The sequence below is a fragment of the Aotus nancymaae genome, unplaced genomic scaffold, assembly GCF_030222135.1.
Source record: "Aotus nancymaae isolate 86718 unplaced genomic scaffold, 86718_ANA_hifiasm-v0.15.2.pri h1tg000014l, whole genome shotgun sequence".
NCBI classification, from domain to species: Eukaryota; Metazoa; Chordata; class Mammalia; order Primates; family Aotidae; genus Aotus; species Aotus nancymaae.
In genome coordinates this window covers 59,658,560-59,673,359 of record NW_026988425.1, presented here as the reverse complement: position 1 = coordinate 59,673,359, position 14,800 = coordinate 59,658,560, and the positions used below count along the sequence as shown (strand labels likewise).

At 34.0% G+C, this 14,800-nt stretch overlaps 1 protein-coding gene across 1 annotated transcript in view; it reads left to right on the top strand.

The window, feature by feature from the left end:
- Positions 1–14,800, top strand: part of ADAMTS6 (ADAM metallopeptidase with thrombospondin type 1 motif 6) — a 328,680-nt gene that overhangs the window by 19,947 nt on the left and 293,933 nt on the right. Inside the window, exons 4-7 of the mRNA XM_012462273.2 lie at positions 1,421–1,589; positions 7,852–8,063; positions 8,549–8,632; positions 9,439–9,584. Coding sequence (XP_012317696.2) covers positions 1,421–1,589; positions 7,852–8,063; positions 8,549–8,632; positions 9,439–9,584 — 611 coding nt within the window. The remainder of the gene's footprint in view (positions 1–1,420; positions 1,590–7,851; positions 8,064–8,548; positions 8,633–9,438; positions 9,585–14,800) is intronic.

Here is a 14,800-nt window from a genome sequence, read left to right as displayed (position 1 = left end):
TGTGGAAAATTAATATATAGATTAATAAAAGCACAGCTGATTCCTAAACCCAGGAATCTAAGCCAGGTAGGTCTCCCTTTGTTGTCTGGGGCAATCTCCTGAGGGCACTTCCATGGAACCCTTAGGGCTCCCCAGAGTGCTGTTTTAAAACCACTAATTTAGACCAACTCTTTCATTTTTCCAGCTGAGGAAATACACCCAGAGAGCTTTTATTTTATCTGGTGTTACAGGGTAAATTAGTTGGATTAAGAGCAGTCCTCACATGTGCCATACTTAGGAAAACACAATTAGACAAGAGTGGAAATTCTTATTTCAGATGTAGATAACTTTTACCATCTCATTTCTTTTCATCAACAAAGTTTGTAACTAATACAAAGAAATATGAAACATAACCTTTTGCCTTAAAAAGCAAATAACGTAATTGGGAAACTAAAACATGAAGTTGAAAAGTTATACCAAATTTAAATAAGACTCCAAGACTTGAGATGTAATAAAAGTGAGTGGAATTCATTGAAAATACGTGATTCTGAGAATTGGCTCTATTGGAGCTCAGTGGAGGGTGAAGCTACTCTATTTGGATAGGGAAGGTTTTAAAGAGGAGAGAGAACAACTGAGTAGCACTGGGCTAAGTAAATAGGGATAAGGTGATATAATACTGTAAGTAAGGGCAGAATTTTGAATTCTAGTACCTTCACTTACCTCTATATAATATTGGGAAAGTCCTTAACCTCTGAGCCTCTTACTTCATCTGCAGAATGGGGATGTATGGGATGTGTGTTAATTAAGGACATATTAATTGATGTAACATAAACTTCAAAATGTTAGTGATTTATCACAATAGAAGTTTATTCTGTATGTCTGTGTCTACATCAGACAGCTTTCTAAGAGGTCACTCAGGGATCTAGGTTCCTTCTTTTTTGGTTTCTACCTACCCTAGGTTTTTGGAATTCTCTTCATTCAATGGGGAAAGAGAGTAGAAGATTCCACTGCAGAGGTATTCAGCGGTCAGGCTGAAAGTGGTATATAAACCTCTGCTCACTTTTATTGTCCAAAATTCAATCACAAAGCTGTATCTAAACACAGAGGATATAGTTATGTGCATAATGTGGAACTGAAATAAGTTTTAGTGTTCACATAAAATCTCTGTTACCTCACAGAGTTGTGAGATTGGAGGAAATCATGTATGTGACATGCTTAGTACAATGCATAGCATATGGAGGTATTTAAATATCCTTTTTAAAGAATAGGAACATTTATATAATGTTTTACTGAGTACAGACAATTCACTAAATTTTTTATTAACATGTGTTTTAACCCTGTCTTTGGAGAAGTGTCCATTTATTTTTAGCTCTTGGTAATAATGATAACTAATATTTAAAATGATTCTCTTTGGTAAGTTTTTTGTTTATTTTTCTTTTAGCATGGTGTTATTGCTACAGAAGATGAAGAATATTTTATTGAACCTTTAAAGAATACCACAGAGGATTCCAAGCATTTTAGTTATGAAAATGGCCACCCTCATGTTATTTACAAAAAGTCTGCCCTTCAACAACGGCATCTGTATGATCACTCTCATTGTGGGGTTTTCGGTGAGTGAGTGTGCAACTTTTAGAAAGTATATTGTATTGAATTGCTGCTTTTTCTTTCTGCTGGCAAATATAGTAAGGTTAACAATAAAAGTAAGTAGGAATTTGACTAGAATTATAATGTACAGAGCCCTTTTAATAGATGTTATCTACCAATAGTTTCAAATCATTTGGAAGCTCTTTGAGACGTCTTTAAACTGTAAGTTTGTATAAAATTCGTTTTCTTTTTTTGGTTGAAGGGAAAAAAATAATCATCTTATTTTACTTAGGTAATAGCTATAGCTTTTATGCACAGGTATACTGTAATACTCTGTGATGTTTGTTTAGCCTGATATTTTTATGCTGGTAGCAGGAATCTAGACATTTGAGTAAGACTTGAAGAGTCTTAATAAGGTAGTATTCAAAAGTAGTGTTAGCACTGAGTGAGGATTCTATAGAAATATGTAGTACACACAACAAACGTAGACTTCAGTGGTCAAGGAGAGCTTCGTGGAAGAAGTAACTTCTAAGCTGAGGACTGAGGGAAAAGTGAAGGTAGCTGTGTAGAAGTGGAGAAAGCAGTGGCTATAATGTTTCACATAGAGGAAATAGCGTTTATGAAGCTCCTAAACCAAAAGAGAGAATGCCATGTTTTATAAGTTGACAGACAGTTCAAGTAACTGGATAATAGAATGTGGGCTGGAGGGATAAAGGTGAGGTTCATAGTGGTTGGGGGAAGTGGTTATGAGAGATGAAACTGGAAAGATTAGCTGAGGCCACATCATGAAGTGCTTGTGAACCATGTTAAGGGGTTTGTTTATCCTAAGTGCACTAGAAACCCACTGAAAGGTTTTAAACAGGAAGAATAACATATAATCAGATTTGTGTTTTAGAAAAACTACTCTGGCAGCAATATGGAGACTGAATTAGAGAAGAGCAAGACTAGAGGTAGGGAGTTAGGAGGATGTTAGTCTAAAGATGAGAAAATGTAGAGGAATAGTGGATATAGCATAGCATAACAAAAAGAACATGGGTTTTGGTATAGCATAGGACGAATTACCTAACCTCTCTGAGTGCTCATCTCAGCACATACTAGTTACCCAATCAAATTGTAGGTATCATTAAGATGACTGTTCCTAGTACACTAAAGAGTTATTATGCTAAAAAATTTGTTTTAAAGATTTGTTCTATGTAGTTCCAGTAGTTAGAACCAGGGGAAGAATGTCTCAGAGAGAGATTTCAGCTTAATGCAAAGGTAAAGTCAACAAAAAGTAGATTTAGTAAAAAATAGAAAAGGTTGCCTTGTGAATTAGTGTATGATACGCATCATCCTTTTGTTACTTCTCCATATTTTTCATGGGCTTGTTTTCTTCTTAAGTGTTGAGTTTTCTTTGGAATTTTTTCCTTAACCTACTGTTCTCATTCTGTGCACTTTCTTCTTGAGTAATCTCTGAGGCTGTTAATTAAGTCCTTGTTGGTCAAGAATAGTTGGTACAAGAAAAAGACAACTTACAGTGAATCTACCTAAAACATGAATTCCTTAGTTAATAATGAAAACAAAAGGTTTTTTTGGGTCTTTGTATTGAGTAATGAAACAAACATTATGGAAACGAGTTTATTTTATCTTATATTCAACAACATTTAGACTGTAAGTACAATTATATATAAATTCTTTAAAAACTAGAATTCAAATATTTAGTTGGTTTATTATAATTTTCTATCATTTTCCATAACATGCCATCCTTCACTGTATGATTGTAAAGAAGATCACCTTTTGGAAAAATATTTAAAGATTTTATCATATTCTGAAAAGCCTATCTCTTAATCCTTTCATATTTAAATTATTCTTTCTTGAAGTACATATTGCATTATTTTAACTCAGGCAAATCCTTATTTTTTAATGGTTTACACATTAGTCAAACACTTCTCCAAATCCATTCTTATGGCTATCATAAAATTCTGCCCTTTTGCGGGAAGATATTCTCCTACCTTCTCTCATTTGGATTACTGTGACAGTTTCCTAAACAGTTCCATTTCAATCTTTTCAATTCACCGGCCATTTCTACTACCCCGAACACTAGTATATTTATTTCAGACCCTCATTATTTCTTGCCAAGACCACTATATTGACTTTCTAATTATGCTTTCTGTATCCAGATTTTTGTTTTTGTTTTCAGTTAAATCTGTCTCCTAAATCTGGCTGTGTCACATACCTTGAAAAACTTCACTGGCTTCCCATTATTGGGAATATAGTAGTATTTCCCTATGTTCTGGGCAAGTGTTACTAGACTTTATTGGGAAAAAAAGCATTTGGTGTTTAGTAGTAAATTTGGGAAATGTCTGGCTAACATCTTAATTGTAATACTGTTTCAACAGCATAGGTTAAGTGAGAGAATTTATAGGCATACACTGCCAGTTAGCCTATTACCTGGAACTCAAGTTTATGCCAGAATATAAGATATGAAAACCCCCTTGACACTGGATATATTTATCTTATGTTCAGATATTAATTTTTCCATTCTAATTAGATTCAAACTATGAATTTTTAAAAATTTTATAGAAGGAATAAATGTTATTTTTAGGAAATAAACATTATGGATGTTTATAGGACAAAAAGGAGAAAAAGAAACTGAAAGTTACTCTTATTCCAACACCCAGATATAACTAAGTATTCTTCTAGCCCATTGAAATAGATATTATTATGTCTCTATATCTGCATTATCAACTTATATATTCATTAAGTAAATATTCATTTAGTACCTGTATGCAAGGCTCTTTTAGGTGCTGGGGATGCAGCAATAAATAAAGCAGAAAAACTGCTCTCATCGAGTTTATATTCTAGTGAGGAAAGATAACTAAATAAGCAAACAAACAAACAAACAAACAAATAAACAAATATATGGTCAACTGTCCAGAAGTAGTAAGTACTATGAACAAAAATAAAGCAGGTCAATGAAATAATAGTGAGTGGCTGTATATATTCAAGCATTTTGGTATTGATCAAAAAGTTAAAATCTTTCAGATGGCAATGTAATCCACATATTGATTTTGGGAAAAAGTTATTGTGTTATATGTGTTTATGAGCAATGTTTTCCTAACATGTTATAATCTAATCAGAATTAAATTGAACAAAGCATTCGTTAACAGGCATCATTTGAAGAACTACTCATCTTTATTTTGAAACAGAGCAAGTCAATCTTGTTTTTCATTTTTGACTAAGAAAGATAGTAGTTACAGATCATTAAGCTTAACATTAAGAAGTCAATTGACAGTTATAGAATGTATAGTTTTATAATGAGCTAATCATGCTGGATTAATTTAATTTTTAAAATGAAACTGAAGATGCTCTCTCTTGATTTTATTCATTCAGTATATGTGTATACATAAAGTATTGAATATATAATTATATATGATATATATAATATGCCTTTGATGGACATTCATAAATAAAAATACATAGTTTACATAAATAATAAAAATAAATAAATAAAAATATATGTAGTTAAAATAATTTGTAATTCGTTAGAGTGATAGCCAAGCAAACTAAAATTTTAAATTTTAAAAAACTAAAATGTTGAAAATTATGATGGTAGCAAAGATGATAACAGCTATTACCTTATACTGAATTCATTTTTTTTTTAATTATTATTTTTGAGATGCAGTTTTGCTCTTGTTGCCCAGGCTGGAGTGTGGTGGTGCCATTTTGGCTCACTGCAACCACCACTTCCCAGGTTCAAGTGGTTGTCCTGCCTCAGTTGTCTGAGTAGCTAGGACTACAGATGTGTGCCACCATGCCCAGCTAATTTTTTTTTTTTTCTTTTTGTAGAGACAGAGTTTTACCATATTGGCCAGGCTCGTCTTGAACTCCTGACCTTGGGTGATCTACCCACCTCAGCCTCCCAAAGTGTTGGGATTACAGGCATGAACCATCATGCCTGGTCTGAATACATTTTAAATTAGAAATACCATTTGCTATGTGTTTATTGCACAGTAGTGTCTAATTCTTTTCACAATATTTTAAATAAATATAAGTAGAAATTGAATGGGTCAGAGAAGGCAGAATAATCAAAAGAATAAAAATAAGATTCTACATTTAGACATTTAAGCCGTCCAGCTAGAGAGAGACTGGTCATGATTTAAATATATGAGTGGTTTTATGATCACAGAGGATTGAGCAGGAGAAATTGGAGTTATATTGATGTGGAAAAGCTTTTGGCTGTTTTGTAACAATATTAGCCAATAAAACCTAGTGGCTTACTCAGTATACTTTTAGTATTTCACAGTTTCGTTGGTCAGGAGTCTGTGCGTGGATGGGTCATCTGCTTATCCTCATCCAGGGCTGAATTCTCATCTGGAATCTTGACTGGGGAAGAATCCACTCCCCTACCCCCATATTGTTGGCACCATTCAGTTCTTGTGGTTATAGCTTTAGTTTTTCGATGGTTGTCTTCAGATACCAGCTTCAGTTAACCAGCATGATTGCTCACTTTCTCCAAGTCAGCAAGGGAGAGACTCTAGACAAATGCTACAATATTATATAACATAATCATGTACTAATATACTCAAAATCACATCCATCCCATCATCTTTGCTTTATTCTGTTAGTTAGAAGCAAGTCACCGATCCTATCCATACTCAAAAAGAGGAAATCACAAAAGGATGTGAGCATCAGGAGACAGAGGTCATGGAGGCCACCTGGAGAGTCTGTTTGTGACACAGTTGGATATAGGGAAACACTTATTATCTGGAGGATACTATTGAAATAAGAAGTGGTGTTTATGTCTTTGCTTCTCTTGACCTTTAGAAAGGAAAACACTCATTTAACTTATGAGTTCCAGGAATATTTAACTGATAGGTCTCATGATCATTTCCACCTAATTTCTCAAAATTTATCCATCTTACTGTCTTAGCTCATTTCCTGCTGCTGTAACAGAATACCTGAGACTGGGTAATTTAAGAACACTGAAAGTTTATTTAGCATATGGTTCTGGATGCTGGGAAGTCCAAGAGCATGGCACCAGCATCTGGTGAGGGTCATCTCATGGAGGAAGGCAAGAGGAGGAAGTGAGTGCACACAAAAGAGAGAGGAAATTGGGTTGAACTCATTATTTTTATCAGGAATCCACTCCCACAATAACTAACCCACTCCTGCAATAATGGTTTTAATTCCTTCATGAGGGTGGAGCCCCCATGTTCTCATTACCTCTTAAAGGCCCCAGCTGTTAAAACTGTTATAATGGCAATTAAGTTTCACATGAGTTTTGGAGGAGACATTCAAACCATAGCACCTACCAATGCATTTTTTAAAAGACAAAGTCTAAAGAAGTTAGAAAAATGAGAATAGTCACACTTTCTGTCAAGTGTATCATATATATTAATCTAATTTTTCCTCACTAAATTTTTCAATAAGTGGAGGTGAGAAAGATTTCCTGTTCAATATAAGGATATGGAAGTGAGATATACAAAGGTCCTCTACATGCTCGTTTATTTAATGAAGATGATAATCAGTGAGGCAAGTGTTTACAAATACCATATCCCTAAAAGACTGCTTCTATACTGAAGAACCAGATGTCTAGAAAACAAAGGATACAGTGCAATCCATGCTAAATCTGGTTCAAAGCAAATTATGCTGGAATCATGATCTTTCAACTCTAATTGAATGCCTCTTACCTCTTGACTTTGGAAAAGAAATATTTTGAGTTCTCTGTCAGAATAAATAGTTGTACACTGCCAATCTAAGTGAAAAAAGTAATTCATTTCCTTTAGAATTGAGATTTCTAGAGCAGTAGAATGGATTCTAATTAAAATAGCTTAATGAAAGCATCTTACTTTAAAATAAATGCTCAAAAGCATCTTTGGAATAGATTTATGCAGCATCAGTGTTCTCTATCAGAGCTGTCTTAGGCTGATTCGAAAGTTCATACTCTAGATGCTTTTTAAACAACTTTAAATGATTCTTTGAAGTATATATTCTAAATTTAAATGTATCAAGATATAATTACTTGAATAATATGAAATGACTGAAAATTATTTTTATTAATTAATTCATTTCTTAGACTTGTTTTGCTTTGTTTTCATGAGCAGTTGAATGTTTAATTTTTTTTCAGATAAGGTGATTATTTTGAAAAATTCACGGACTTTTTCTCACTACTACATTTTCTCATTCTCTTTCCTTTGGAAAATCTTAATATAGTAGAGAATTTATGAGAAGTATGTCTACATGAAAGATCTATAAATAAATATGTTTAATTAGTGAACCTATCTGAATTGGTTGCTTTTATTGTAGATTTCACAAGAAGCGGCAAACCTTGGTGGCTGAATGACACATCCACTTTTCCTTTTTCACTACCAATTAACAACACACATATCCACCACAGACAGAAGAGATCAGTGAGCACTGAACGGTTTGTGGAGACATTGGTAGTGGCAGACAAAATGATGGTGGGCTACCATGGCCGCAAAGACATTGAACATTACATTTTGAGTGTGATGAATATTGTAAGTTTGATCCCTCTATATAATATTTCACTTAATTATTTGTTGTGTTTTTGACTAAGATCATACATTTTTGCTGTGAAATAAATAATGACAAGAATTTACCTGTCTAAAATGGTAAAATACTTGATCTAGTAATGTTTCAGTTCCATAGAAATACATTTAAAGATGACCTTATCATTCATTTTTAGATAATGAGAGTTTTAGTGGATTGTTAAATCTTGTTTAAGGGGTTTTCTTTAACTTGAAACATCAGCTCAACCTCTAATTTTCATGCTGTAGTTCATGTCTAGGAGAAAATATTTCTTGAGGTAGACTTATATAAAAACCTTTTACCAAGGCACCTTCAGGGTAGACTTCTAAGTGATATGGGGTAATGTATACAATGATTAAATTTATAAAAAATTGTTTTACCACTTTAAAAAATTAGACTATCACCCTATGATTTTTGTCTGACTTTGTGTCTTTTCTTATTTTCTGGAGGTCAGGTTGCCAAACTTTATCGTGATTCCAGCCTAGGAAACGTTGTGAATATTATAGTGGCCCGCTTAATTGTTCTCACAGAAGATCAGGTAAGAATGAGTTAGTTTATAAATCTAAGTTTTTTTTTTTTTTTTTTTTCTGAGACGGAGTTTCGCTCTTGTTACCCAGGCTGGAGTGCAATGGCGCGATCTCGGCTCACCACAACCTCCGCCTCCTGGGTTCAGGCAATTCTCCTGCCTCAGCCTCCCGAGTAGCTGGGATTACAGGCACGTGCCACCATGCCCAGCTAATTTTTTGTATTTTTAGTAGAGACGGGGTTTCACCATGTTGACCAGGATGGTCTGGATCTCTTGACCCCGTGATCCACCCGCCTTGGCCTCCCAAAGTGCTGGGATTACAGGCGTAATCTAAGATTCTTAACAGATAGGCTATATAGACTTACTTATTATTTAAGAATATGTTTTATTATTGCTCCTGTTAGGAAGTTCTAGTTGGATATGATACTTAGCTCTACACATTTAATATCTTAAGTGAATTTTAAATACATTACAAGAATATAACTCTTATGTTAAAGCCATATAGATATATATTAGCTATATGTTTCAGTATAAGGGTGAGCATTTGCATGGCATATCTTATAATAATGGTTATCATTAGTTTTTATGTTGATAATCTCATATATATTTGCATCATTAAAACTGGAACTGGAAAGAATGTCTGTTAAATAATACACCAAATGAGCTCTAGGTCTGATATTATAGAGATAAAAATTGGCAAGAGATTATTCCTAGAAACCACTGCTTCTAATTATAGTCCTGCTTTAGTCTTCAAAAGTTTTAACAACTGACCTTAGTAATTTGTTTGGAACATTTCTGATACGCATGTTGTATTGCAGCCAAACTTGGAGATAAACCACCATGCAGACAAGTCTCTCGATAGCTTCTGTAAATGGCAGAAATCCATTCTTTCCCACCAAAGTGATGGAAACACCATTCCAGAAAATGGGATTGCCCACCACGATAATGCAGTTCTTATTACTAGGTATGGTTTGTTGCAAGTATTTTTCCTTTGATTGTTGTGTTTATTCACTATTGTAATAAATTTAGTTCTATCTAAAGCCTCATTCAGATAATGAGTATAGAGAAAGCAAAATGATAATTTATTTTTCACTACTGAGAAAGAATGTATTACACTATTATGATGTTTGCATCAGATGAATCAAATAAGAAAAAAGAAAATATTAAGATTTGACTTAGAAATTTAGTAAATAACTTTCCTTCTACTGATAAGTTCTATTCATAATATTTCATCGGAAGCATATAGATGTTTTTTTAACTGAACAAAATACCTACTAAAACAAGATGAAAACATATGAGAAAATATATATCTTAAAAATAACCATTATTGGTTATAAAATATATTAAATATTCTTACTTCACAGTTGTGTTAAAGTTTAGTAAAAGGGAGGAGGAGACTGGCAGTTATACAACTTACTTGAATGCTTATTTAATTTAAAATACTTTAATTAAGATATATCAATATTAAAAAGTAGGTTGATTACACTATGCATTGAACAGCTTGTCTCTCAAGCAAAATTATTATTTGATGATAACCCATTGAATTCTTACATTGCTTTCCAGTTTTATAAAACTGTTTTCAGATCCATTTTATTCTTTACTCTCCAACAACAACCCTGTGGATAGTGTTATTATGTTACACATGTTAGAAATTAGGGAAGGTAAGTTTCTCAAGATTACTCCGCTAATAAGTGAAAGAATAGGGCTCAGATCCTGGTGATCCTGTCTTTGATTATATGATGCTATCTGTTTTAGTTTTTAATACTCTAATTATGATTGGTTAGAAACATTATACTTAAATTATTTTGTTTGCCTTTTGACCTCTTATCAATATTTTAAAATAAAAAAACAAAATAACAGTAATAATAAGCAAATGGAAGCATTATTCTCTCTTGGCTAAGTGGAATAGTCTTTGGTATGTTGGTTATTTCAATTTGCAAAGCAGTATTTAACATATGCTTCATCTGTGTATGGTATATTCATTGACTCTACATTAGGTTCTAGGGACGGAATACAAAGCATATGAGTCAGAATCTTGAGTTCCAGTAAGATAATGTAAACTTTAGAAAAATTTCCCGGGTAACTGAGTCATAAAGTGAAAGTTCTGAATTTTCTTTTATAGTTATGCTTACTTTAATTGACTATCTACCTGGCATCATAGGTGAGAAAATTTGGTTTATGACATGCTAGCTGAATAAAATCATATGGTTCTGTATTAATATATGTTGATATTTTATTGTGATAAAATTTGCATCCCCTTAGAGTCTTCTGGTCTGGAATATCCTCAAATATACTTAAGGAATTAAAAATTTACTAGGAATTGTGCAAATATAGAAAACTTCCTGTTAAAAAATATGGACAAAAATATGGACATTGATTAGTGTCAATGAAATTACTAGAAGAAAATGTCTGTTGTATATAGCTAACAAAATGATCATAGATATTTACATGGCTTTTGTATTTATATTTGTAAAGCCCTTTCTCTCTTCCCAAATGCGACATGCAGTGGACTCCCAATATATCTCCATTGGATTTGTACCTTTTGCCTCAAATGACAGAAGTATACCAAGCACATATATAGGTATTCAAGCAGTAGAGTACATCTGGGCAGTTAGCCCACGTTTCTTTGCCCTGGCTACAACATTCAGCTGTCCATCTTTTTACTCTAAAGCCTCCTGGATATTTTCCTGATTCTCTGCAGCACTCTTCTTTGCTTTTGTAAGCTACTTTGAGTGCCTTTTTGATGTTTGAGATATGAACATAAAATTTTCTTTTTAATTTTTATTTTATTTATTTACTTTTTGAGATGGAGTCTTGCTCTGTTGCTCAGGCTGGAGTGCAGTGGTGCAATCTCGGCTCACTACAACCTTCACTGCCTGGGTTCAAGTGATTCTTCTGCCTCAGCCTCTTGAGTAGCTGGAATTACAGGCTCGTGCCACCACACCTGGCTAATTTTTTGTACTTTTAGTAGAGACTGGGTTTCACCATGTTAACCAGGATGGCTTCAATCTACTGACCTTGTGATCTGCCTGCCTCGGCCTCCCAAAGTGAGCCAAAGTGGTTACAGGCGTGAGCCACAACACCTGGACAATATTTTCTTTTTAGACTTGTCTCCTAATGATCAGACTAGTACTAGATATGATCTCAGGATTTAATAGGGTAGTAGTTCAAAGAGTTCATATCATATTATTTTAGACTGGCTAATGTAACAGGTTAGAAAAATGCCTTTTGGGGCAGTGTGGAATTCTTTTTTGAATTCTTATTAAAGTTTATCTTTAATATTTATAAATGGTTATTTTTTGAGGATCAGAGGAGAGTTACTAGTGTTGGACTCTCTCATATATTTGTTATTTTGAAATCAAATGTGTTTAAATTATACTGCTAATTTTTGTAAAAATAATTTTGAGAATTCCACAGATGACTTTATATTAATGTTGAAAATTGGTTGATATAACTCACTTATTAACATATTCAAGGGGGCCAGGTGTGGTGGCTGATGCCTGTAATCCCAGGACTTTGGGAGGCCGAGACAGGCAGATCACCCGAGGTCGGGAGTTCGAGACCAGCCTGACGAACATGGAGAAATCCTGTCTCTACTAAAAATACAAAATTATCTGGGTGTGGTGGCGCATGCCTGTAGTCTCAGCTACTTGGGAGGCTGAAACAGGAGAATCTCTTGAACCAGGGAGGTGGACATTGTGGTGAGCCAAGATTGTGCCATTGCACTCCAACCTGGGCAACAAGAGAGAAACTCTGTCTCAAAAAAAAAAAAAATATATATATATATATATATATCTCCAGGGGTGTGAACCCACTGTTTGTGGGTAAGATCATGATGCATGTTTGCTTGAAATGTCAACTCACTAGGGAGAATGTATCATGTGTTTATCAAGAATGCCAGTGGAAAACTGATGTATATATTTATTTCTACTATGCCACATTTTGTCCCAGGGACTCAAAGGTTTTATGCAAAAAGCACTTGAGATTGTGGTCACTTAAGTAACAATAGGTACTTTTAAAAACTCAAAATGTTATCTCTTTTTTACAAATTATATCTTATTGTTTTATTTTGTTGCTTTAAATTTAAAACGCACTATGCTCTGCAAAGCTACAAAGTCTAACTAGAGAGAAAGAAAATAAAGAAATTTTGAATGTTGTTCTAACTGATACCAGTAATATTGAATGAATACCAAAGAACATATTGAAATTATTTTTATATATTTATATATCTGTATTTTATGTGTACATATGTTACTATGGTCTATATAATAATTATTCATAATAAAAAATATATAATATAATGAATACCTATTATCCCTACCTAGATTTATCAAATCTTAACTTTATGCTGTACCAAAGAGCAGCTTTATGTCACTTCTTAAAATGATGGTTACCCAGCTAGCATCATAATGACAAGATCAAACTCACACATAATAATATTAACTATAAATGTAAACAGGCTAAATGTCCCATTAAAACACACAGACAGGCAAGTCAGATAGAGGCAAGACTCATTGGTGTGCTGTATTCAGGAGACCCATCTCACGTGCAAAGACACACATAGCTTCATAATGAAGGGATGGAGGAATATTTACCAAGCAAATGGAAAGCAAAAAAAAAGTAGGAGTTGCAATCATAGTCTCTGATAAACCTGACTCTGAACCAACAAAGATCAAAACAGACAAAGAAGGGCATTACATAATGGCAAAGGGATCAGTGTAACAAGAAGATCTGACTGTCCTAAATAGATAGGCACCCAATACAGGAACACCCAGATTTATAAAGCAAGTTCGTAGAGACCTACAAAGAGACTTAGACTCCCACACAATAATAGTGGGAGACTTTAACACCCAACCATCAATATTAGACAGATCAACAAGACAGAAAATTAACAAGGATATTCTGGACTTAAACTCAGCTCTGGACAAAGAGGACCAAATAGACATCTACAAAACTCTCCACTTCAATCAACAGACTATACATTCTTCTCAGCACCACATTGCACTTCCTCTAAAATTGACCACATAATTGGAAGTAAAACACTTAGCAAATGCCAAAGAACGGAAATCATAACCAACAGTCTCTCAGACCACAACGCAATCAAACTAGAACTCAGGATTAAAAAACTCACTCAAAACTGCAGAATTACATGGAAACTGAGCAACCTGCACCTGAATGACTACTGGGTAAATAAAAAATGAAGGCAGAAATAAGTAAGTTCTTTGAAACCAATGAGAACAAAGATACAACGTATGAGAATCTCTGGGACACAGCTAAAGCAGTGTTTAGGGGAAAATTTATAACACTAAACGTCCCCAAGAGAAAGCAGGAAAGATCTAAAATCAACACCCTAACATCACCATGAAAAGAACTAGAGAAACAAGAGCAAATAAATTCAAAAGCTAGCAGAAGACAACAAATAAGTAAGATCAGAGCAGAACTGAAGGAGATAGAGACATGAAAAACCCTTCAAAAAAAACAATGAATTCAGGAGCTGGTTTTTTGAAAAGATCAACAGGCTAGATAGACTGCTAGCCAGATTAATAAAGAAGAAAAGAGAAGAACCAACTAGACATAATAAAGAATGATAAAGGGGATATCACCACTGATCCCACAGAAATACAAACTACCATTAGAGAATACTATGAACACTTCTCTGCAAATAAACTGGAAAATCTAGAAGAAATGGATAAATTCCTCGATACATACACCCTCCCAAGTCTAAACGAGGAAGAAGTTGAATCCCTGAATAGACCAATACAAGTTCTGAAAATCAGGCAGTAATTAATAGCCTACTAACCAAAAAAAGTCCAGGACCAGATGGACTCACAGCAGAATTCTACTAGAGGTACAAAGAGAAGCTACTACCATTCCTCCTGAAACCATTCCAAACAATAGAAAAAGAGGGATGCCTCTCTAACTCATTTTATGAGGCCAGCATCATCCTGATACCAAAACATGGCAGAGACACAACAAAAAAAGAAAATTTCAGGTCAAAGTCTCTCATGAACATCGATTCAAAAATCCTCAATAAAATATTGGCAAACTGAATCCAGCAGCACATCAAAACGCTTATTCACCACCATCAAGTCGGCTTCATCCCTGGGATGCAAGGTTGGTTCAACATATGCAAATCAATAAATGTAATCCATCACATAAACAGAACCAATAACAAAACCA